Here is a 26804-nt window from a genome sequence, read left to right on the forward strand (position 1 = left end):
ACCTTTTAATGTGATATTTACCAAATCCATCTGACTTCTAAACTTCTCAATTAGCTACTAGATTTAAAGAAACTTTGTAGAACCTTTAAGTAAAGCTCCCCCGATCCTGACTCCCTCCCATCCAGTCTCTTCCACCGGGCTTCAATGCCCTCTCCTTTTTTGAACACTGAAAGTCGACCTTCACCGCCAGCAGTGGTGGGCACTAGGGATAAAGTAACATCATAATTTCCCTGATCCATCCACCATATGACATTGCCATAGATCTATTCCTAAAAAGCATGTCACTCCTTTACTTGAAAAGCTCTAGGATTTCCCTGTTGCCTCTAGAATAAAACACAGATTCCTCTATTGGCCTTTAAAGCCCCTCACAGTCTGGCTCCAGCCTACCTTTCCAGACTGAGCACACATGATTCCCTTTCATGTTTTCTACAATCCAGCCAGACTAGCCTCCTTGCTGGTCTTTACACGTGACATTCCCTCTCCTACTTCTGGGACTTTTGGCCAGACATGAAATTCTTTCTCCTTGTCTGGAGTGCTATAAAGGATCATGGAGCTAGAGTGGAAGGCCCCTCAGAGACCATCTCGTGCATCCCCCCATATTATTCTCCCAGCCTCTATTTATTAGAATCTCTTGCTTCCTTCAAAGCTCAGCTCAAGGCTCACCTACCTGAGACCTTTCCTGATCCACCCCCTACCCAGCAGCTAGTAGCTACACCCCCCCCCAATCGCCTAATATTTATTTTGTATTTTTGTATTTATTTTGACGAGGTCATGAAGAGTTGGACACGAATGAATGACTGAACAACAAATACATGTTGTTCCCTACCTCCCGCTCTTTCAGAAAATGTAAGCCCCTTGAGGGCAGGAGCTCTCTTGTTTTTCCTTTAATAACTCAGAAGTGAGCAGCCCAGTGCTTAGTACAAGGTAGGCACGTGATAAATGTTTGTTCACTACTAATAAACTGCCATGAATGAAGTGTGTTATTGTTGTTCAGTCATTTCAGTCCTGTCTGACTCTTTGTGACCCTGTTTGGGATTTTCTTGGTAAAGACACTGTGGTAGTTTGCTACTTCCCTCTCCAATTCATTTGACAGATGAGGAAACTGAGGCAAACAGGGTTAAGTGACTTGCCCAGGGTCATCCAGCTAGTAAATGTCTGAGGCCGGATTTGAACTCAGGTCTTCCTGACTCTAGGCCTGGTACTCTATCCACTGTCACCTAGCTGCCCATATGAATGAAGTACATACGTAAGGAATTCCACGATGGCCACCACGAAGGATGAAGGATGGCTTGAAGTAAGAGAGCTAAGAGAGTATTCACAGTTGAAAACACAAGGGACCCACTCCCACCATTCCCAAGGGCCCCACGTACCTTCTGGGTACTTGTAGGAGTTGGTGATGTCCTGGCGTTTGTCAGAGCCTACCATTTTGGTGCTTATTTTTTTCCCAATGGTGCTAGTATTGTGGGAAAGGATCTCTTTCACTTGGCCAGAGTCTTGCAGCCATATTACTTCATCTGCATTCACCTCAGCAAACACAAAAGGCGTGTCATAGGCCAGTTGGATGTCCCCTTCTTTGACAGCTTTGACAGAGGCTGGCCCACAGCAGAATACCCCTAAGGAAGATTGGGGTTGGGGAGAAAGACACAGGAAAGCTGTCATGCTTTCCAACAGGGAATGGTATGAAAGGTATGATGGTACGATAGAAGGAAAGAGTAGGAAGAAAACGCTCCCTATAGAATGACTCCCGGAAGAACAAACTGACAGTGGGGCCAGACGGGGGACCCAGTGATAGAGTCAGAATTGGAGTGGGGAGTCACAGCTGTGTGACCTTGGACAGGCGCTTTACCTCTCTTTCTTTTGTTTTTCCCATCTGTAAAATGGGGAAAATACTTGTACTACCTACCTCACATCATTATAGTGAGGAAACTATTTTATAAACTATAAGGAACTACATAAGTGGGAACCATTGGAAAGGCTGTGTGGTTGAGTGGGTAGAATACTGGACTTGGAGTCAGAAAGGCCTGATGTTAAATTCTCCTTGTTATGTGACCCATGAGCAAACCATTTCAGCGTTCCAAGCCCGGAGTGACTCTGAACCTATAAACTGAACGATCTTTTACTTTCACACGCCTCCCTCCAAGCCCTGCCATGTAACTGCCACCTCAGTTCCTCCCCTCACTTTTCTTGCTGCCTGCCTTGATGCCCCTCCTCTCTGTCTTGCCATCAGGGAGGAAAGAGGAAAAGAAGGTTGGTGTTGGTAGAGGAAGGTGAAGAGCAGGGATGGAGGAGCGGATGATGTTAGAGAACGAAAGGAAGAGTTGGAGAAGTTGTTTTTCTCTGGAGTCTTTTCCTTTGGTTAATCAGCCGCGTGAGACGGAAGGCTGAGCTTCAGATCTCTCTTACAGTGAAACCTTACTCACCTCTGCTGGTTTCCTGGGGAGTTGGATCCAAGACCTGCCACCCATCATATCCTGCTGGGAGATCTTTTCTGGTCATCCAGCATTCATTCCAGACGTGGAAATTCCTGCGGAAGCACACTCGGCATTGGAGCTCAACAGTATAACAAGGTGGTTACAGAGGCTCACGTGGACCCGCCCACGGTCCACGGGGGTTGGGGGGGCATGCCAGGCGTGCTGCCCCCCCTCACCTCACTGGGCTGTTGGTGGCCATGGATTGTGAGTAGGAAGAGGGCAAAGGGTTAATCTGGTGTGTCATCAAGGGATAAGAGCCAAGTTCAAAGTCCATTCTCTTTGATTTAAAGTCATCATGAGACTCCCCTGGACTAGGGGTCTCAGGACCTGAGTTCAAATCCCAACCCTGTGACTACTTGGGAGATCTTAGGCAAATCACTTAACCTTTCTGGGCCTCAGTTTCCTCCTCTGTGAAATGAAGGATTGTGACAAGGTGACCATGAAGGTTTCTTCCAGCTCTAGATTTTTGATCCCAAATGTGGCACAGTGCCACAGAACGAGAACTTGGGCTTGAATTCTGCCTTTGCTCCGCATTACCTGTATGACATTGGACAGGTCATTTTACCTCTTTTGACCTCAGTTTTCTCATCTGTAGAATGGGGGGGTTGGACTAGAAGGCCTCTGAATCTATGATCCTAAGAGGTCTTATCCTCCTATAGTGGAACCCAAACCAGAGGCTGACTTAGAAGCGAAGGAGAGAGGAAATAGGTCAAGTTGATGAGAGGGACAGGGGACAGGGACTAGAGTCTATAGGAAACTCCCTCTTCACAACTTAGTCTTAGAGTTTCCTAGAGCACTTAGAGGTTAAGTGACTTGCCCAAGGTCACACAACCAGCAAGTATCAGCGGTAGAAATTGAACCAGGTCTTCCTTACTTCAAAGACAGCTTTATATGCACTAAGCTGCAGATTAATAATATGCTAACAAATATTTCTTGAATTGAAGTGACTGCTGTTTGGGGCAGCTAGATGCTGCGAAGTGGAGAGAGCACCAGCCCTGCAGTCAGGAGTACCTGAGTTCAAATCCAGCCTCAGACACTTACTAGCTATGTGACCCTGAGTAAGTCACTTAACCCCGATTGCCTCCAAGAAAGAAATGACTGCCTTTTACTTGAAATTCAGAATAAGACATACTTTCCAGATATGGTCAATATAGGCTTGTATTTTGTTTGACTACGCTTATCTGTTATGAGGGTTTTGCTTTTGTTTTTTTCTATTGGGATGGGTTGGTTGGAGGGAGAAAAATATTACAGATAGAGTAAATCGCCCCCCACAAAAAAGAAAGAAAAATAAAGAAGGTCATTAAATCTTTTTTTTAAAATGTATAGAAGAAAGGACAGAAAGAGTCATAGGCAAGCAGATCATCTCTGAAAGTTACATTTTGAATTTATTGATTATCATTACTATGACACTGGACCTGGAATCAAGAGAAATCTGGCCTCTGACATTTACTAGCTTTGTGACCCTGGGCAAGTCACTTAACCTCTGTCTTATTCAGTTTCCTCAACAGTAAAATGGGGATAATAATAGCACCTACCTCCCAGGGTCATTGGGAAGATAAAATAATACCTGCAAAGCACTTTGCAAACCTTTAAGATGTACATACATATATATATATATATATATATATATATATATATATATATATATATATGTATATATATATATACATATATATATATATATACACACACACACACATATGTGTGTGTACATGTATACATATATACATACACACATACATATATTCTTATTATATTTATAAAGAAAAGCAAGCAGTATATAATATTTAGGTTTCTTATATGACCTTTTTCTGTTCTCCTAAATGTATGGAAATATTCATTTTACTTGATATTTGTTACCCAGAATTTTTTTAAAGAAATTTAATTTTAAAAGAAATCGCTGCTTTTTAATGCTATGGGAAATCTATACTGATTTTCTTCTTTCCATCCTGTTCTGGTCAAATGGTCCTAGGACATGAGGAATCAGTGCCCTCTGCTGCCGAACAAAGAGAATTATTCCTCCCCTCACAAAGACAAATTCATCTAGAAAATGACCTAAGTTCCTAGTTTGCCTAATATTCTTAATTTCCTTTTCCTCTGGAATATAAATGAATATTGCTTCACTTATAGACTCATTATTTGTCAACATATTTTATCCTAAGAAAAAAAAAAACAAAGATACCCTTAGGTCTCAGGATATTAACCCATGTCTTAGAGAAAAACAGCCAAAAGAAGGGATTGAACAAAGGGGAGAACTAGAGAAAAAGTCAGTCAAATAAGATATAGGTAGAAGTAACACTAAAGAAAACTGCCCTAACAATGATGAAGAGGGACAAAGGGGAGATGCTTTAAGATTATATATTTAGAGCTGGAAGGGACCATGGCAGCCCGTGAACTCATCCCTCTCATTTTAAATACGGGGAAACTGGGGCAAGGAGAAGTTAAATGACGTGTCTAATGTTACTTGTCTAGTAAATTTTACCTCTCATCTGTAACTTCATTTTTTTTGGAATTGACTATGGATCATAATCTCAACGTGGATTCCCAATTGCTTTTTGTGAAGTTATCCCCATAGATCACATGCTGGATCAATTCCATGGTCCAATCCATAACCAAGAAAACTAGATTTGTTTAAAAAATCAAGCCAAGAATGAAATTTGGTGTTAAAAAAAAGTGGAATTTGGTCCTAAACCAAGAGTATCCAACCCCTTTCCTAGACAGAATACAAAGGTTTACGGTAATCCAGCCTTACCATATTTTATCTCTTCTCTCCCATGGCACCATCTCGGCACGTTTATCATAGAACATGTCAACGGTCAGGTTGCCATCTGTATTATGTGCGGATCGGAAATTGGTAACTACTCGGGTTGGAACTCCCAAGCATCGCATCACTAGAGAATGAAAAGAGTTGGTAGGGTCTGACTTCATTAAAAGTTGGGCTATTTGGTTCAGATAGGCAGATTCTAATTCTCAGGTTGTAGGGAGGGTAAAAAAATCATACAATAAGCATTCAGATTGGCACTTGCTGGGATACCAGTTCATACTCCCTCCTGCCTCCAGATGCTGGCAGCAAAAGATAGAATATGGTACTAGGGTTTTCTCATCTTAACCCTAAGGCATGGGATTTCAGAAGCCAACTTCTCTGCTGGATGTGAGAGATAAAAAAGGGTGGGGGGGACATTTTTTCTATCAAAGGTCACTGTCCCAGAGAAAATAATTAACCCCCCGCAAAAAAACCCACTCAAACATATGAGTATGTTCTAGCAAAGGACTAACGTGCTTATACTTTCCTAGAATATCAAAGCATGCATCAATAAGGGCTTCACTAGCTTTTCCTCTTCCTGTGAACCTTTGCTATTTCTATTGACCTTAACCCACTCCTAGTAGAATTTCTAGTCTACATGGAATAGAGGGATGAGAGAAGGGCGTTTTTGTTTAGAATTGAGAGCTTCCTGAGGGCGGTGACTATGTTTTGTGCTTTGCTTTGTATCCCCAGTCCTTAGCACAGTGCCTGGCATGTAGTTATTTTTCAGTTGTGTCTGACTCTTTGTATCCCCATTTGGGGTCTTCTTGGTGGAGATGCTGGAGTGATTTGCCATTTCCTTCTCCGGCTCATTTTACAGATGAGGAAATTGAGGCAAATAAGGTTAAATGATTTGCCCAGGGTCACACAGCTAGTAAGTGTCTGAGGCCAGATTTGAACTCGGGAAGATGAGTCTTCCTGATTCCACTGCACCACCTAGCTGCTCCCTGGCATGTAGTAAGCCTTTAATAAATACTTGCTAGCTAACTAAATTGAGCTGAAAGCAAAACAGTCTCTTATCTCAAGGAGCTAACTCTGTAACTGGGAAGACAGCACACATAAGAGAGGTCAGCTGCAAGGCACATGGAGGTCTACAGTGGGGCACATGGCAAGGCCCAGGGATGCTTCGATTGATGGCAGTGCTTAGGGGTATGGATGACATAGTAGCATGATGGGATCAAGGGTATAAGTGATTAATGGCTAATCTTTTTTGCTTTTGTTTTTAGGCAATTGGGGTTAAATGACTTGCCCAGGGTCACACAGCTAATTAAGTGTCAAGTGTTTGGTCTGAGGCTGGATTTGAACTCAGATCCTCCTGACTTCAGGGCCAGTGCTCTATCCTCCACTGTGCCATAGCTGCCCCAATCAATGGCTAATCTTGGCAAGTATCAGGTTTACCTTATTTGAGACAGGAGGAAAAAGGAATTCAAGAAAGGTTAAAAAAAAGATTGACTATATAGCAATAAGGGACCAGCTGATGTTATATAGCAAAAATATATAGTCAGTGAAATCCATTCTATTTTGAAACGTTAGAAATGTTGAGAGCAAGCTTGTCAAAATTAGTTAAAAGGAGGTTAGCCAGGGTTGAGCACTGGTAGGACTGGAACAGTAGAATGTGAAGAGGACTCAGGATTCATTTCTGCTCCTCATACAAGACACTCCATCTCTGGAATCCGGGCATTTTCACTGTCTGTCCCCCGTGCCTGGAATGCTCTTTTCCCTCATCTCTGGCTTCCTTCCACTCCCAGTAAAATCCCACCTTTTTCAGTAAGGTTTTCCCAATCTTCTTTAATTCTACCTTCCCTCTGAAGTTTTCTCTAATTTGTCTTGTATCTAGCTTGTTCGTACTTAGTTTTCACGTTGTCTCCCCAGTTAGACAAACACTCAGGGGCCTTTTTTGTGGCTCTCCTCAGAGGTGCTCTACACTTCTCCCCACTTGTTTCTCTCTCTCCATCCAGTCTAACACCCTCGTTTTACAGATGAGGAAGTGGAGAACCAGTGCAGGTCGGGTGATTCGCCCAAGGTCACACAGCAAACAGACCCTTCTGTGTGTTCATTCGTTCCTTTCTCCTCTGGCACCTCTGTGGGGTTTTCATGCCTGCATAGCCAGTTACTGCAGTACCTTGGAGTATGGTGCTGGAAATGGTGTCCCCTTCTCTCTCATCCGCTGTCTACACTGCTGTGTATCCCTGGGACACGCAGGTTGAGAGCTGCCATCTTATAGCCTCCCAATGGATTTTGGTGTCACTGCTTGCTTGCACACCAAGCCCTTCTACTTACAGCAATGTCTGCTGCCTGAGTAAGGTTATGAAAGAAGCCCTCAAATCCATTTCTCCTGGGACACTGAGGCTGCTGCTGGGAAGACTGCAGTAATGGATGAGGAGAACAGGGCAAGGGCTGAACAGAGAAGCTCCTCTGGGGTTTGGCCATGGGAGAAACACCATCTGGCAGCCTCCTATTTTGAAGAATTAGTCTTGCTGACTAAGATCTAAGCACAGTTGGTTTTATGCTGCAAGCGCTATCAAGGCCAGACCCTGGGGAAGGCCAATCTCCCTGTCCTGGACACTGCTCTGCTCCAGCTACCAGGGGAGAAAGGAGCCCATCTGTGTCCCAAATATCGGTGTTCCCAAAGAAACAGAAAGACAGACAGACCAGTGAACCATCCTTCTGGACTGATTTCACATTACTGCCCCTCATAAACTCTATGTTCCCTTTTAGCTACTTGTTCTTCCAAGAAGAGATACATCCTTCATGCAAATTGCCCTAAGAGTTAAAAGGATCTTTGTTGGAAGTAGTGAACTGGTCAATGGGAACACAGTCCTTAGAATATATACAGTAGATTCCAAACCATGGGGTAGTCTGATTGAGCTTGTTTTCAGAAGTACGTGATGGAGGGGTGCCTTTTACCTTTTCATTTCAGAGCATAAGCAAGTTTTTGTTATTCAGCCATGCCTGACTCTACATGACTTCATGACCTTTGTCCATGGGGTTTTCTTGGCAAAGATACTGGAGTGGTTTTCCATTTCCTTCTCCAGTATGTCCCCATTTTACAGATGAGAAACTGACGCAAATGGGGGTTAAGTTACTTGCCCAGGGTCACACAGCTAGTAAGTGTGTGAGGCCAGATTTGAACTCAGATCTTCCTGACTTCAAGGCCAGTGCTCTATTCACCGCACCACCTAGAGGTCTCATGCATAAGCAAGTACTCCCTTACTATTTCCTAAAAGGTTACTGCCTATAGGAAAAACCTTTTAATTGAGTGAAAGAACATGTAAAAGGCCCAAGTTGGGGAAATCAATCTCTCTCTCTCTCTCTCTCTCTCTCTCTCTCTCTCTCTCTCCCTGCCCCCCCCCCGTGGTAGAGAATAAGGCAAGAATTTCGCTGGCTGGGGAGAGAGGCAATAAGAGCTATGGCATTATCTCCTTATCTCCCCAATGGACAGCCATGTGGCTGTGGAACCACGGCCATCCCTGTTTCTTCTGTCTTTTTTGTATCTAATATTTCCTGATCTTGGGTGAATGGCTATCAGAGATTATCATTGTATTCTCTGAAGCAGGGAAGTAAAAGGCCACTTTGCCATCACCCACTTCTGGAAGCAGACTCATCAAGCCTCCCTGAGGATTGATATCAGGCAGAGCTCGCTCCAAGAACCGAGCCCTACATTGGCCAGCAACCCCTGCCCCCCCCCCACAATTATTAAGAAAGCTAGAAGTGCTAAGAAAGATGGAGTCACAGAGTTTAAGAAAGACTAAAGGAGGTGCTCACAGAGGAATTTCAAAACTACATATTGGGGGGGAGGAGGTTGTCATCATCAAGCAAAATAATACAGCAACAAAACCTCAGTGTATATATTCAAGTTGCTTCCTAATTGTAATTAGCAAAATGCTTACGAATCTCACCAGAATACTCCAAGCATGGAGGAAAAAATCATCATATTTCCTTGGGGAAAAAAATTTAAAACTTTGTCAAATGAGTGAATGGACAGAAGAATAAGGAGTTAGTATTCAAATACATTCACTTCATGAAAATAATTCAATAATTCTCAAATTAACTGATACTTATTACCTACCTAGCCCTGTAGTGGAGGATGTGACAATCAAGCATGTTTAGCCCTTTGTGGGTAGAAGATTCCTACCTGTGCACATCACAGCTGCAAAGACCCAGCACTGCCCGTATCTCACAGGCTGGCCTCCGGTGGCATGCCACTGTCTCAGGATGGTGACACTGCCATTCCATTCCAAAGGGTTGACTCCTGTGGAGTGATCCTCACTCCAGTTTCCCTGTAACACTCCATTGTCATCATTGCTGTTGATCTGGAAAGAACACATTTGGCTTTTGAATGATGGTAGGAAAATTTAGGCAATTCTGCGAGAGGGAAAGGACAAAAGACTGTTGAAGAGAGTAATTGATTTCCTCCTTACCATAGCACTCACCACTCTACAGATGTACATAACACTGTTTCTCTGGGAATAGTCCTTGGAGGGATTATTTAAGAAGTTCAGGTTTTTGTCCAGAATCTCGAAGCAGATGTCTATAATGTCATCTTCAAACTTGCCAGTGATTTCAAGGGGAAAGAGTAGAGAGGTGAGAGGAGGAAATGCTCTAAATCATTATTGATTAGAGAAATGCAAAATAAAACAATTTTGAGATATATCATCTTATATCTTTCAGATTGAGAGATGATAGATGCCCTTCAACTGGGGAATGGCTAAACAAGTTGTTGTATATGATTATGATGGAACGCTACTCTGATATAAGAAATGATGAGCTGGTTGTTTTTAGAAAAACATGGAAAGACTTGGACCTATGAAGGAAGATGTTATCCACCTCCAGAGAAATAACTGTACAAAAAATATGTACAGTATGGTCTTACATATATGTATATGTATATATATATATAATATAATATATGTATGTATATAGATATATATATATCTATATACATATGCCTATATATATATTCATGTTTAATTGTAGCTGGGGAGAGAAGAAGAAAAAATAAAATAAAATAAAACACATGCGGAGAACAAAAGAAAACTTAGAAGGAAGCACAGAAAAGCTAAGTAGCTCTGAAAATGATGCATAATATTTATTATATAGGTTTTTTTTAAAAAAAAATTAAGTTTGAAATGGAAATTTATTATTCTATATTGAATCCTCTTTTTATGTTCTGCTGTGTACATGGAAATGTTCTTTTTTTTCTTTTCTTGTTTTACATTTAAGTTTAAAAGGCATATACATTTTTAAAAATAAAAGTAATAGGAGTTTAAATAAGGAAAAGACCCGTGTGGCCCAGAGTAGTTTGTGTAGTAGGTAGGTCTTGAACTAGGCCTTGACCAATGGGCAGTATTTGAATAGGCAGAGGGAGGAGGGAGAGCAATCCAGGCACAGGTAGCAGGTTGGGAATGAATAGAGCGTTTGGGGGTCAGTAAGGAGAAGGGTCTGCCTAGAGCCAGGGTCGCATATTTAGTGGAAAAGTGAGATACATTTGAATAAGACTGCAGGTATTGGGAGAGGGAATTGGGAAGAGGGAGGCAGGTTACAGGGAATCTTGAGAGCCCAAACGGGGAGCTAGAAGAGCCATTGCAGGTCCTTGATCTATGTTGATGACAAGCTGCAAAATCTTTGACAGAAAAGTGTTTACCTTGACTTTAGGTATTGCGTCATTCATTAAGGGAGAGGGATAGAAAGCAGAAAACCCCATATGATTACAAGGTGTTCCACACCTCACCATGCCATTACGTCTTCAACTTCTTCCCTTTTAGTGCATGTGTACAGTCAATCAATAAACATTCATTAAACGCTTAATATTTGATAGTTGGGGCAGTCAGGTGGGGCAGGGTATAGAGCACTGGGCTTAGAGTTAGGAAGATCTGAATTCAAATCCAGCCTCAGAAACTTACTAACTATATGACTCTGGGCAAATCATTTAACACCTATTTACCTCAGTTCTTCATCTGTAAAATGGGGACACATTGGAGAAGGAAACGGCAAACGACTCCAAGTATCTTTGCCAAGAAAATCCCACGGACGAAAAGTCTGTGGGGTCAGGTAGAGTCTGAACAACAACGTGACAGGCATTGCACTGAGTGTAAAGGGTTTTGGGATCCAACTGCATGACTTCTTAATCAGAAGCAGTGATAACTCCCCAATGTCATTGAACTACATTTGATGAATTTTGAGCTGGAGAATCACCCTCAATAAAACAAGCACTTTCTTCTTTCCCATCTCTGCTTGAAGTCAGCACTTGCCAAGAACAAAAAGGGGGGGGCAGTCATCCGCTTGAAAGGAATTCAGGAGAAGCTAGAGAATAGTAGCATATCATAGAGCATAAAACCATAACCAATGGAGTGGAGCAAATCAAGAGGACTCTTTGGCAAGTAGAAAGCCTTGTTGCCTCCCTTGGAATTCATTCATTCATTTACTTACTTGCTGAACAAACATTTATTACCTATTTATTGTTTATAGAGCAAAGGTGTCAAAGCCCTCAGCCTGGCGCATTGTGTCCCTCTATATTCCTAGTGCAGCCTGAATCAGATTAAAATGTAATTGGGAGGGGACAGCTAGGTGGCGGCTGCCTTGGAGTCAGAAGGACCTGAGTTCAAATCCAGCCTCAGACACTTACTAACTGTGTGACCCTGGGCAAATCGCTTAACGCCAATTGCCTCCAAAAATAAATAAAAATAAAATGTAATTGGAAATATTTAGCAAAAATAAATTAAAATGCAATAGAACATAGATAATGTTAATATAGGGTTTTCTAAGACAATATATGCAAGGATTCTTATGTTTAGTTTAGTTGCCCCCACTTTCTATTCGTGTTTGAAATGATTGGTATAGAGTACCATGCTAGGCTCAGGAAGACTAAAAAAATTATATCAGACATAGTCTCTCATGTAAACCCTCATAGAGCATATAGTTTAGCACAGAGATAAGACACAAACATAAATAACTATAACATACAGGATTATAGGATAAAGGCTTTGAAGAGATGTAAAATATAGGGTTTTGTGAAACTGATGGACAAGGTTATTACAAACAGAGGCATCAGAGAATGTTTCCTAGAGGGAATGGAATTTGAGTTGGGCTTTAAAGGATGTGTAGGAATTCAACAGGCAATGAAGGAAAGAGAGGATGTTCCAGGTATGAGGAACAGCATTAGCAAAGACATAGAGGTGAGAAAACACAGGGTATGGTCACCAGAATATTGCATAATGGACAGTGTTAGACTTGGCGTCAAAAGACCTAGATTTGAATCTTGTCTCTGACCCTTAGAAGCCATGTTACCATAAACAAGTCACTGAACCCTTCAAAGCCTTAATTTTCTCATATATAAAATGAGAGTAATAATATTTGCACTACCTTGTAGTTAGTCGAAACTAACTTGCAGACCTTAAGGGCAGGTATTAACATGAGTTTGGGATTGGGTTTTTGCAGGAAGGGATGGAGAACAGAGAGAAGTTCAATTTGGATGGCATATGTCAATTACAAAGGAAGTAATATGAGATAAGGCTAGGAATGTATAATGATGAGAGATTGTTGAGGATCTTGAACCCTAAGAAATTTAGACTTAAGTGGGCAATTTTTGTTTAGTTGTTTGTCAGTCATACCCGACTCTTTGTGACCCCATTGGTGATTTTTTTTGTCAAAGACACTGGAATAGTTTGACATTTCCTTCTCCAGCTCATTTTATAGGTGAGGAAACTGAGGCAAACAGGGTTAAGTGACTTGTCCAGGGTCACACAGCTAGTAAGAGTCTGAGGCCAGATTTAAACTCATGAGGATGAGTCTTCCTGATTCTAAGCCCAGCGCTCTATCCACTGTGCCACTTAGCTGCCCAGAGAGAAAACAGGGAGTCACTAGAGATGTTTGTAAAGAACAGCAATGTGTCCAAATCCACACATGAGAAATATTATTCTGGCAGGGGTATGAAAGATGTATTGGAGGGGGAAGAGAATGGAAGTGGAAGTGTTAAAAGGCTATCTCACATTACTGCTCCAACTATTCTGGAGAGCAATTTTGAACTGTGCCCAAAGGGCAATCAAACTGTACATACCCTTTGACCCAGCAATACCACTACCAGGTCTGTATCCCAAGGAGATCAAAAAAAGGGAAAAGGAGCTACATGCACAATAATATTCATAGCAGCTCTTTTTGTGGTGCCAAAGAATTGGAAATTGAGGGGATGCCCATCAACTGGGGAATGGCTGAACAAGTTGTGGCATATGAATGTAATGGAATACTATTGAGCTATAAGAAATGATGAGCAGATGGATTTCAGAAAAACCTGGAAAGACTTACATCAACTAATGCAAAGTGAACATTGTACATAGTAATAGCAACATTGTGCTATGATCAACTATGAATGACTTAGCTATTCTCAGCAATGCAGTGATCCAAGACAATTCCAAAAGATGTAGGATGGAAAATTCTATCCACATTCATAGAAAGAACTATGGAGTCTGAATGCAGATTGAAGCATACTATTTTCACTTTTTTTTTCATGGTAGTCCCCTTTTGTTATGTTTTTTCTTTCACAACATGAGGAATGTGGAAATATGTTTAATGTGATTCCACGTGTATAACCTATATCAGATTGCTTGCCTTCTTAGGGAGGAAGGAAGGGAAGAAGAGAGGGAGAAAAATTTGGAACTCAAAAATCTTATAAGAAATAAAGGTTGAGAACTATATATGTAATTGGAAAAAAATTAAATAATATCTTTAAAAGAGGCTATCACATTAGTCCAGCTAGGTGATATCTAAAGTGTATGCTAGAATAATGACAATAAAAACAGACATAAGAGAATGGATATGACAAATGACAGTACAATTTACAAGACTTAGCAATTGGTTGGACATTAGTGGTAGGAGAATAAAGAGTAAAAAAAAGTCTCAAGTCTTCAAATACAAGTGGGTGGATGGTGATTCCACAGATAGACATAGTGAAGGTGAAAGGAAGAATAGTATTTCATGACTTTCTCCAGTGAAATCTGGCATCCTGGAGCAGATACACAGAAATTCCTTCATTGCAGAAGGCTGCACAGGAGGTGATGTCCATAGGAAAGAGTTAGGTTTTAATGAAATAGGTATGAACAACTACAGCCAGATGCTAGACCTCATTAGCCCCATTAGATTTTGGGGGTGATTCTAGTTTTGACTCTGCTTTTGTTTACTGCCTTCTGGCCCTTCAGCTTCCTGATTCTTAACCCTGATTCATAACTCATAGATCTAAAGTTAGGAAGAACCTTAGAGATTACCTAGTCCACTCCCTTCATTTTATAGATGAGGAAACTGAAGCTCAGAGAGGTTTAGTGACCTGTCCACTGTTACACAGCTAATAAACATCAAAGGCAGAATTTGAACTCAGGACTTCTGACCCCAAAGCCAGTTGTCTTCCCACTGTAGCACACTGCCTCTCAAAACCCAAGTTTTTGATCTTAGACTTGTTTGAGGGATAATTCTGTCCATACCTACACAAGAATTTCCCACCTTTGAACCGATAACCTCCTTCCCATTCCCCACTATGGGAAAGCTTCAGTCAACACCATGGAATCTGCCCAGTTGAGGCTCATGACAGGAGTCGATAGATAGATAGATAGATAGATAGATGGATAGATAGATATAGATAGATATCATCCCATATATCCCATGCTTACATTTTAGGTCAAGTTATGGTCCATCTGGAAGACCCTCCTTGTTTGCTAGGAGTCTTCAGACCATACCTGGAAAACTCCTGGACTAGATGTCATTGCACATTATATTACCTGTCCATAGTTCCAAGGCCATGGAGTAATCCAATTTTCATGCCCTTTAAAAATGAATCCATAGTCCATCATGATATACTCCTGCAATTGTGTTTCACTAGGCAGATAGACTTCATCCTCTGAGAAGTGAAGAGTAGAGGGGGGAGAAATAGTGAGAGGCAGGGAAGGCCTTTCTGTCTGAATTAATCAACCAATCAGCAAGCATTTATTAAGCCCTTTCTATGTGCCAGGCATTATGCCAAGAGCTGGGGATACAAAGAAAGGTAAAAAACAGTCCCTGTCTCAAGTTTACATTTTATTGTTGTTTTTTTGTTTGTTTAGGCAGTTGGGGTTAAATGACTTGCCCAGGGTCACACAGCTTGTAAGTGTCAAGTGTTTGGTCTGAGGCCACATTTAAACTCAGGTCCTCCTGACTTCGGGGGGGGGGTGCTCTATTCAATGCACCACCTAGCTGCCCCACAAGTTTACATTGTAACTGGGGAGATAGCATATACATAAACAAGTGTATACAAGATATATACAGAGTAGATGGAAGGTAAGACCTCTAGCAGCTGGTGGGGGGCAAGGGGCAAGGGGAAGGAATGGGAAACCAGGAAAGAATTCCAGCAGGAAGGTAAGCTGAGTACAAGTTTTCAGTGGGGAAAAGCAATGTTACACTGGTATCTAGAGTCAGGTGTAAGTAGAAGGGACATCTGCATCACCTGAGATGAGTTATTTAACCTCTCTCAGGTTTCCTGTCTATAAAATTGGACCATATGGGGACAGCTAGGTGGCACAGTGAATAGAGCACTGGCGTTGAAGTCAGGAGGACCTGAGTTCAAATCCGACCTCAGACCAAACACTTGACACTGACTAGCTGTGTGACTCTGGGCAAGTCACTTAACCCCAACTGCCTAAAAAATAATAATAATAATAATTGGACCATATGACCTCAGTGGTCCCTTCCAGTTTTAAATCTATGACCTTATGATATTATCCCTAAAGGCACTTGGGTATTTTTCTTATAAACTGACATAAACTGTATTTTCTGTATTTTTGTATGAAAAGGAACAGGAGAGATCTTCTGCCCCTAAATCCTCTGCCTAATGGTCCAGCACCAAGGAAATTGACCCAGCCTATTTGTACCCCACTGACGCAAGAGTCTTTCCTTAAAATAATAAGAAATCCCTAGAATTTTTCACTTTCTTGAGTGATACATTCACAGTGGGTCTAGTGGTCATTAGGCCTTGGTAAGCAAATCCTACCTGAATTCCAAGGGTTAAAAAGCAGGATGAACTCCCCAAGCTGAAAAGATTTAGCTTGGCCTGATGGCTGAGAGATCTCTACCTTCAAAAGATAGCGACCAATGATGGCATGGGCTGGAGAAGACAGGGATACCTGCAGTGAGTTCTCGTATGTACTGAAATCAAAAACACTCCAGTGGTTCGCATCTCTGGCCTTGCTCGGGACAAATCTCACTTTGGTTCCCAGCGACTCTGTGGGCTGTGGACCTAGAGTAGAGAAAAGAGGGAAGACAAGGCTTCAGAGTTTGTTAAGTCCCAAATCCTTCACCCAAATCTGTGGTGTAGGGGAGGGCGTTTGTTCAATTGTTTTTCAGTCATCTCAGACTCTTCATGATCCCATTTGGGGTTTTCCTGGCAAAGACATGGAGTGGTTTGCCATTTCCTTTTCCAGCTAGGAAGTGTTTGAGGCCACATTTGAACTCAGATCTTCCTGACTCCAATTCTAGTGCTCTATCCACTGCATCCCCTAGTCCTGGTTCCATAGGCATTGGGAAGACTGCCCCAGCCCACCTACCCTGCCCCCCCCACCCCGTTAGCTTCCAAATTCCACAATACATTTATTTACTTTCTCATAGAATTATACATTTAGGACAACAAAGGACTTTAGAAAGACCATGTGGTCCAACTGCCTCCGGCAGCTAGGAGGCACAGTGGACTGGAGTCAGGTAGACCTGAGTTCAAATCCTTAGACAGCAGCTGTGTGATCCTGGGCAAGTCACTTCACCCTGTTTACCTCAGTTTCCTCATCTGTAAAATGAGCTGGAGAGGGAAATGGCAAACCACTCTGGTATCTCTGCCAAGAAAACCCCCAGTGGAGTCAGTCACAAAGAGCTGGATGAGACTGAAATGACTGAACAACAAATGTCCAACTGCCTCATTTTAAAATGAGGCATTACAGACCAGAGAACTTTGGTGACTTGCTGGAACCACAACACCTCGGGACTGGAAGGGCTCCTACAGACCCACATGTGAAGAAGAACCTTTCTACAGCATTCCAGACAAGTGGTCATCCAGCTTTTCACTGAACACTTCCAGAAGGATCTACTACGTCCAACCTATAATGGGACTATGCTATTTTGAAGGGTAAGCCCCTAAGCCTTGAGTCACACCTGGCTGGAAGCAGGTCTCAACCCTCCAATATGGCTGGCTTTGGAACCAGGAAGCACCACTATGAGTATATTCTATGGGACAGATCCGTAGGCTAGAGAAGACAGCTTTGACAACCTCCCCTTCTTCCTCCAAACCCAAGATCAAACAGAGAGGAGAAAGACAGTGTGGTGCAGTGGATAGAGCACTAAACTCACATCAGGAAATTCTGCATTCGATTCCCATCTCAAATATTTGTTACCTAAGTGACCCTGGACAAGTCATATGACCTGATTGGGCCTCAGTTTCCTCACCTCAAGAAGGGGATTGGACTCAGTGACTCCCTCAGGTCCTTTCCAGCTCCAGATCTATGATCCTAAGAGACTGGATTTGAATCCAGGTCCCCTAAATCCAAATCCACTTTTTCTACTATATCCTGTTTTCCCCTTATTGAAATGCAAAGAGCCCGGGGAGGGGATACCCAATAAGCTAACATTTTATGTAAACTGGTTGGATTAATCCCCTTCTCAGCAAGGGAAGAGGGATGACATGGAGATATATAGGCAGAAACAACTTGAATGTCTGATGAAGATAGCCCCGATATAAAAGGAATTACACCAAACCTTGTGTTTTTCCTTATCTAGCCTACATGCTTTCACTCATTCATTCATTTAATTCAATTCTAAATGTAACAATCACCAAAAAAAGGGGGGGGGCAGTCTCATATACATAGTATAATAGAAGAGGGTTGTATGTGAAAACAGTGGATTTCTATTATATACAGCTTGCTTTTCTTTTAAATATATTTTACATATATATTTTTAAAGTACATGAGAAACTCAACATGTAGAAAATTATCCTATTTGTCCAGCATTTTTTTTTTGGTTTTCCTTCTGTTTTGCCCATTTTTTTTAAATGCCTCAATGACCCTCTTTTCTTTCCTTTCCTTTTCTTTGCTTTCTTTTTTTCTTTGGCTTCCACCCCCACTATCATACCTATGTTTCTCCTGCCCTTTGGGGTTTTTTTGTTTTTTGGGTTTTTTTGGCTAGGCACTAGGGTTAAGTGACTTGCCCAGGGTCACACAGCTAGTAAGTGTTATGTGTCTGAGACCGGATTTGAACTCAGGTCCTCCTGAATCCAGAGCCAGTGCTCTATCCACTGGGTCACCTAGCTGCCCCTCTCCCGCCCTTTGTAGCTAATCTCTGAAAAGGCCCTCTATATCCACTACCTCTTTTGTCATTCTTTTCTTGACTAACCCCTTACAGTTTGGCATCTGACCTCATCATTCCACTAAAACTGCTCAGTCCAAAGTTAGCAATGTTCTCTTACCTGCCAAATCCAATAGACTTTTCTCAATCCTCATTCCTCCTGACCTCTCTGCAGTCTCTGACGCTGCTGGTCATCCTATTGTCCTCGATGCCCTCTTCTCTGTAGGCTCTGCTCTCTCCTGGTTCTTCTCCTAACCATTTGACCACTTCTCAGTCTCCTTGGATCCTTATCCAAATCACACCCGTTAACTGCAGGTTTCCCACAGGGCTCTGTCCTGGGCCCTCTTCTCTCCTTCTATACTACTTCACATGGTGATCTCATTCCCTCAGATCTACCTATGCCGCCCCAACCTCTCTGCTGACCTCCAGTTTTACATTTCCAACTGCCTTTCAAACATCTTAAACTGGATGCCCAGTAGACATCTTAAACTCAACATGTCCAAAACTGAATTCATAATATTTCCCCCTAAACCAGGGATGGGGAACCTATAGCTCAAGACCACATGTGGCCCTCTAAGTCCTCAAGTGCCACCTTTTGACTGAATCCAAACTTCACAGAACAAATCCTTTTATTAAGTGACATTTTATTCTATGAAGTTTGGATTCAGTCAAAGGGCGGCACTTGAGGACCTAAAAGGCCGCATGTGGCCTCGAGGCCGCAGGTTCCCCACCCCTGACCCAAGCCCTCCCTCATTTTATTGTCCAGGATACCACCACCCTCCCAGACCCTCAGGCTTTCTACCTAGGAATCATCCTCAGCACCTCACTATCTCTCACCTCCTGTATCCAGTCTGGTGTCAAGGCCTGTCAATTTCATTTTACAGCATCTTTCATATGAGTCCCCTTCTCTTCCTCTGACAATATCACCACTGCAGTAGAGTCCCTCACCACCTCATACCTGGCTGACCACAATGGGTGGGTCTACCTGCCCCAAGTCTCTCTCCACTCCAATCCTTTTTCCATTCAGCCATCAAAGTGTTTTTCCTAAAGCACACTATGTCACACACACACACACACACACACCATTCAATAAACTCCAATTCTCTACCACCTCCAGGATCAAACACAAAATGCTCTATTTGGCATTCAAAGTCCTTCATAACCTAATCCCCTCCTACCTTTCCAATCTTCTTACACTTTACTCCCTGATACATACTCTTCAATCCAGTGACACTGGCCTCCTGGCTATTCCACAAACAAGACACTCCATCTTCGGCTCTGAGCATTTTCTTTCTTTGTTTTTTAAATTTAATTTAATTTTAGTTTCAATTCCAAATTCTCTCCCTCTCCCTCCTCTCTCCCCACTCGTTTAGAAGACAAGAAAAACAAAATCCATAACAAATATGCATAGTTAAGCAAAATAAATTTCCACATTGGCCGTGTTCAAAAAAATAAGCAAGAAGAAGAAAGAGAAGAAAATATGCTTCAGTCTGCACTAAGTCCATTAGTTCTCTATCTGGACATGGTTAGTATGTTTCATTATGAGTTTGGGGCATTTTCTCTGGCTGACCCTCATTCCCAGAATCTTCTTCCTCCTCAGCTCTGCCTTTTGGCTTCCCCAGCTTCCCTTAAGTCCCAACTAAAATCTCACCTTGTAAAAATAAATAAATAAATAAATAAGTGAATAAAATAAAATCTCATCTTGTACAGGAAGCCTTTCCCATGCCTCTTAATTCTTTCGTTCTGTTGACTATTTCCTATTTGTCCTGAACATAGCTTGCTTGTACATGCTCGTTTGCTTGTTGTCTCCCCATTAGATTGTGAGCTCCTTGAGGGCAGGGACTGTCTTTTGCCTCTTTTTGTATCCCCACTCCTTAGCACAATGCCTGCCTGGCACATATAGTAGGTGCTTAATGAATGCTTACTGACTGGCTACTCTATCCCTAGCCTCCTCTCCCTCCCATAATTAGAAAAAAAAAAACCAAAGCCCTTGTAACAAATATATGTATGTATATATTTATATATGATGTAATTATATAATATATGTATAATTATATATTAAATTATTATATATTTTATATACAATTATATTATCAAATTATATATAAAATCAAGCAAAACAGATTTCTATATTGGTCAAGTCTGAAAATACATAATTTACTCTTCATCTTAGATTCTTCCTTCCTTCCTTCCTTCCTTCCTTCCTTCCTTTCTTTCTTTCTTTCTTTCTTTTCTTTCTTTCTTTCTTTCTTTCTTTCTTTCTTTCTTTTTCTTCCTTCCTTCCTTCCTTCCTTCCTTCCTTCCTTCCTTCCTTCCTTCCTTCCTTCCTTCCTTCCTTCCTTCCTTTCTTTCTTGTTGTTTGAGTTGTACAAAATGACTAATATGGAAATGTTTTACATGATTGCACATGTATAATCCATACTGGATTGCTTACCGTTGGTGGGGAAGAAGAACAGAATTTGGAACCCAAAACTTAAAAAAAAGTTAAAAATTGTTTCAATACATAATTGGGGGGAAATATTATTTTTAAAAGTGTATCATGCTGGTCACTCACATTTATCAGCATACCTCTGAATAGCTCTAGAGTTTAAAAGGACTCAGAGGTCATCTAATCTATACCTTCAATCCCAACCCCCTTCCACCTTCTACAGCAGTTTCTCCCCACTATCAACCCCACTCTTTCTCTCTAATCCAATCTCTCCTTATCTACACGTTCCTTCTCTGCTGCCTACAAGCAGTCCTAAGTCTCCCCAATACTTTCAATAGTTGCTCTCACTAGTTCCTTCTACCATCCCCACTAGATATTATCCTTTATCTTTCTTCCTTTTCTTAGCCACACTCTGAAAAAGCTGTCTACATGTGTTGACCCCATTTGCTCTCTTCTCACTCCCTTCTAATCCCGCTGGCAACTGGGAAAGCAAGCTTGGATAGACGTACTCGGATAGAGAGGGTAAGAGAGTATTAGGCAGTTGGCTGAGTAGAGAGTGAAGGAGTGTCATGAAGAGAAGACTGGGAGAAGGCTCAGAAGTAGGAGGCCCGGGCCATGAAGAAAGAGAGGGAAGGAGCATTTATTAGAGGCCTACTGTGTACTGAGCACTTTAACAAATATTATTTCATTTGATTCTCACAACAACCCTGTGAGGTAGGTGCTATTATTATCCCCATTTTACAGTTGAGGAAACTGAGACAGGAAGAGATTAAGTGACTTGCCCAAGATCAAACAGCGAGTAATTACTTGTCTGAGGCTGGATTTGAACTCAGGTCTTCCTCCAGTCCCAGGGCTCTCTGGAACTGTCCCAAGTCACTCCATAGGTACAACAGAGAGGCCCTGCTGCTGATTGTAGGAAGGAAATCACCTGTCTCAGCAGTGAAGATGACCTTGTCCGTGGCTGCATGGAAGGGCCTGTCAAAGTTCAGGGTGATGACAAAAGCCTGAGCCCTTCGCACAAACAGTCTCTCAGAACCAATCTCAGAAGTGTGGTGCTCCTTGTTGTTTTTTGGACTCTGCAGGTTTGAGGATCTCAGTCCTAAGACTGAAAGCAGAGGAAGACAATTAAAAACAGTAAAAATGCCAAGTATATGCGTAGCACCTTATAGAGCAGGCATTTTCACATACACTGTGAGTTTAGATCCAAAGCACAAGGTCTAGTGATGTCTCCTCCCTGCTCAAAACCTTTCAATGGCTCTGTATTGCCTTTTCCTCATTTAAAACTCCAGTTTATTTTTCCAGGCTTATTAATAACATGAATTAATTACTCTACTTTTTTTTGGGGGGGGCAAGATAATTGGGGTCAAGTAACTTGGCCAGAGTTACACAGCTAGTAAGTATTTGAATTCACATTTGAACTCAGGTCCTCCTGACTCCAGGGCCAGTGCTGTAGCCACTGTGCCATCTAACTGCCCCTAGTCATTCTACTTTCCAAACCAAACTATTAGCAGTGCCCCAAACTCTGCTGCTGCGCCTCCAACAAGCTATTACCCAGGCCTAGAACCCCTCCTCACCTCCACCTTGGCTCGTTTCTAGGCTCAACTCAGATGCCATCTCTCTATGAGTCTTTCCCTCATTCCATCTATTGTTGGTACACTTTCCCCCTCAGTCAATCAACAAGCATTTCTCAGGTACCTGCTATATGTCAGACATTTTGCAATTCACCTCCTTCAAAGCAGAGACTGTTCTTCATTTTTGTCCTTATGCCTCTCAGTGCCTAGCCCAATAGCTTGTATATAGTAGGTGTTTAATAATTTTTTGGTTTATTATATTGAATTTCATTTAGATCTTTTTAAAAACAGCTTAAGGCATATCCTTTGTTTTTTATACTACTTCCCTGAAGAACTCTCCCTTGTAACAAAGAAAAGCACCAGAGTAAAACTAATCAACAGTATGACCACATCTGACAGCATATGCAATGCTCAACACTCCTACCAAGAAGAGGAATAATATTTCATCTTTTCTCTGGGATCAAGATCGGTCATTGCATTTAACCTGTGGTCAGCTAACCTTTAGTGTTGTTCTTATTTTATACACACACACACACACACACACACACACATATACTATATGTGTATATATACATATATGTATATGTATATGTGTATATATGTATGTGTATGTATATGTGTATATATATACACACACATACATATATATTTATATATATTTGTGTGTGTGTATATATAAAATATGTGTGTATGTATATATACATACACACACATATATACAATATATAATAATCACTGTGCATATTATTCTCCTGTTTCTTCATTTTGCATCAGTTCATAGGGTCTTCCCATGATTCTTTGAATTTCTCCTATTCATCGTTTCAAGAACCTTGCAGAGTCTCCTAAATGACATTAAAATCACTCAGAAGAGTTCAGCCTAATAATACTCACAGGAAATACCTCTTGGTCAGACGATGATACTAAACTGAAAAGGCATCTCATTGACCTGGTCCATCAGAACCTGTATCTTGCACAATTAGCTGGATCCAGAATTGAACAGGAAGAAGAGAATGGGCTTGAATGTCTTTGGGTAACTTTATGGTTCTTTCAATGACCTTAAGCTTCTGTCTGAAACAAAGCTGTATCTTTCTCACACCAGTATTCTTCAAGTGATGCTCTATGGCTGCAAATCACAGAATACCACACTATCGAAAGAATGATAGTTGTGTGAAATGAGCAGAACCAGGAGAACATTGTACACAGTAACAGCCACATTGTAAGATGACTGACTTTGATAGATTTAGCTCTTATCCATAATACAAGGATCTGAGACAACTCCAAAAGAGTCATGATGGAAAATGCTATCCACATGCAGAGAAAGAACCATGGAGTCTGAATGCAGATCAAAGCATACTATTTGCTCTCCTTTTCTTTTGTTGTTTTGTTTTATTTCTTCTTTCTCATAGTTTCTCTCATTAGTTCTAATTCTTCTACACATCATGACTAATATGAAAATATGCTTAGTATGAATGTATAAGTAGAGCCTATATCAGATTGAATGTCGTCTTGGGGAGGGGGGAGGAGAGAGATGGGGAGAAAATTTAAACTCAAAATCTTATGGAAGTGAATGTTGAAAACTAAAAATAAGTAAATTATTTAATTAAAAAATTATAATTGTTAATTTTACCTCCACAGCATCTCTTAGACACATATTCTCTCTGCTCACAAAGCCTTCATCCTAGTTCAGGCCCTTATCATCACCTGTTACGTAGACCATTAAAAGAACCTCACATTTGTCTCCCTGCCTCCAGTTTTTCCTGTCTTAAGTCTATCTTCCATGGCAACTGCCAAACTGATATTCCTAAGCTATAGGTCTGAACCAGGAGAACATTGTACACAGTGACAGCAATATTCTATTGATGTTCCACTGTGAAAAACTTAGCTACTTTGATCAATATAATGATCCAAGACAATTCCAAAGGATTCATGCTAAGAAAAAAATTCTATCTACCTTCAGAGAGAGAACTGATGAATTCTAAGGGCAGATTGAAGTACGCTTTTTTCACTTTATTTTTCTTGCTTTTTTTGCAACATAGCTAACATAGAAATGTGTTTTGCATGACTTCACAAGTATAATAGATATCATATTACTTGCCTTCTCAACGGGTAGAGGAGGGGCAGGAGAAATGGACAGAATTTGGAACTCAAAATTTTAAAACATTAAAAATGAATAAATAATAGAAAAATAATTTTTAAAGGAAATAGGGAGAAAAAATAAAATGCTGGTCTGAGCATGTCATTCCCCTACTCAAAAAATTTTAGTGGTTTCTTATTGCGGTTAGGATAAAACACAAACTCTTCTGATGAAAATTGAGAAAATCAAATGGATTCTATTCTGTAATTGATTTCATTTTGTACCATTACTGGCATTTTGTGTAATGCCTGAATCACGTTTCATTTGTCTCTGAGTTAAGTTTGGAAGTTTGACTTTCCTGCTAATCACTGTTTTATTCCTGTGTTAAGAAAATCTGTAATCCTTAAAGGATGCAGGTGGATGCTAGAGGGTCTGATCTGTTATCTCTGCAACACTAGCTGTCCTTCAAGAAAGTCTGGTCTGTACTGCTGTGACACTAACTAGCTACGCAGGTGGACACAGCCAACGAGCTTTCCATAGCAACAAGGTGGAAGAAGGGGTTGTTGATAGCTTTACATTCCAAATTTCCAGCCAATCATATTATCTCCCACATCTATGATGCTACAAAGTTTGTAACCAATCATATTGCTTTCCCCATCTATGATGCTGCAGACTTTGTAACCAATCCTATCGCTTTCCCATCTATGATGCTTCAGACATTGTAGCCAATCGTATTGTTTCCTCATCTATGATGGTGCCTTCTATTTTTTGGATACTTCTCCTTTTAGCCATAAAAATTATCTGTCAGCTCTCATTTACGGTCTTTTGGCTTACTGAGGAGCTAAAAACCTCTTTTATTGGTAACTGCTTGCCTTACCAGTAAATTGAATGTGCTCAGGGCTTTGTGCCTCAGTTTACCTTAATTTCTATCAAGATACTGGTATTTACAAGTTCACAATCTGGCTCCAACCTGTCTTTGAGTATTTCCTAACACCAACACCCCCAATCTATGGTCCAACCAAAGGGTGTCAGCCTGTATTTCTACTTTCAACACTCCTGTCCTAATGAGATTAAGACATAATTGGAAATATTTAATGAAATAAATCAAAATAGATAATGTTAATGTGTGGTTTTCTATGTCAATATGCGCTTTGCAGGGATCCTTATGTATGATTTAGTGGTCTAGCATTCTATTTGAGTTTGATACTGCTGGTCCAAACAAAACGCCTATTTACTGTTTCCCTTACATAACCTTCCATCTCTCACCTCCATTTTCTCATACCTGGTAGGCTCTCCTTCCTCTCTTCTCCCTTGTAAAATTTCCAACTTCCTTCAAGCACAGTTCAGATGCCATCTCTTACAGGAGACCTTTCCTGGTTCCTGCAAAGGTTCATGTTGTCCCCCACCCACCCAGAAATTAATTTGCATTTACCCTCTATATATTATGCACTTATTTGTGCATAGGCTATTTCTTCCCAATTTAATTGTAAGCTCCTTGAGGGCAAAATCCTGGCACGTAGTAGATGCTCAGTAAACACTTACTGAAATGAGTTAAGCTGGGTCCCCTAAAAAGCAATTGAATTGCCAGTTAATTTATGGAATTATTAATTGATATTTTGAGACCCAGAAAAAAAGGGAAACATCTCTTGGAGGAACACAAGGTTCAGGTAGGGTGGATATCCTTGCTTTCTACCCGTGAATTCATTGCACCTAGCTTGCAAATAGCTTATAGTCTCAGGCCTGGTGCTTCCAGTTTATGACTAAGGGAATGGGACCTTAATGGGTTCCCTCTGGTTGAATGGGAGGCAGGCACACTTAGTTTTCTGGACACTAGATAGGAAAGATCATGATGGCGGCAAGTACAGAGTAACATGTCAATCACACTTTAGTAAGGCACAAGGATTACAGAAGCAAATGGCCCAGGGAGGCAGAGGGCAGTGCTCTGCCAGTCTTACTGGACATGCCTGGAGTTTATCTGAGACTTACATACCATGGGAAGTCAGCAGGATCAAGGGACCCTTAAAGTAAGGCCTATCTGGTTTCCCCTAATTTAGCACATAGTTTCAGGATGTGACCTTAGTTAATTTACGAGACAGTTTCCATTGTCTCCTATGCT

The 26804-nt window shown here is 41.2% G+C and overlaps 1 protein-coding gene across 1 annotated transcript in view; it reads right to left on the reverse strand.

The window, feature by feature from the left end:
• TGM7 (transglutaminase 7) overlaps positions 1-26804 on the reverse strand; it is a 91138-nt gene that overhangs the window by 9186 nt on the left and 55148 nt on the right. The window contains 8 exon segments of the mRNA XM_078151370.1: positions 1371-1613; positions 2421-2524; positions 5224-5362; positions 9410-9587; positions 9696-9824; positions 15039-15157; positions 16283-16528; positions 21972-22148. Of these exon segments, the coding sequence (XP_078007496.1) occupies positions 1371-1613; positions 2421-2524; positions 5224-5362; positions 9410-9587; positions 9696-9824; positions 15039-15157; positions 16283-16528; positions 21972-22148 (1335 nt within the window).

The sequence above is a fragment of the Phascolarctos cinereus genome, unplaced genomic scaffold (genome assembly GCF_003287225.1).
Source record: "Phascolarctos cinereus isolate Bilbo 61053 unplaced genomic scaffold, phaCin_HiC Scaffold_3;HRSCAF=262, whole genome shotgun sequence".
NCBI classification, from domain to species: Eukaryota; Metazoa; Chordata; class Mammalia; order Diprotodontia; family Phascolarctidae; genus Phascolarctos; species Phascolarctos cinereus.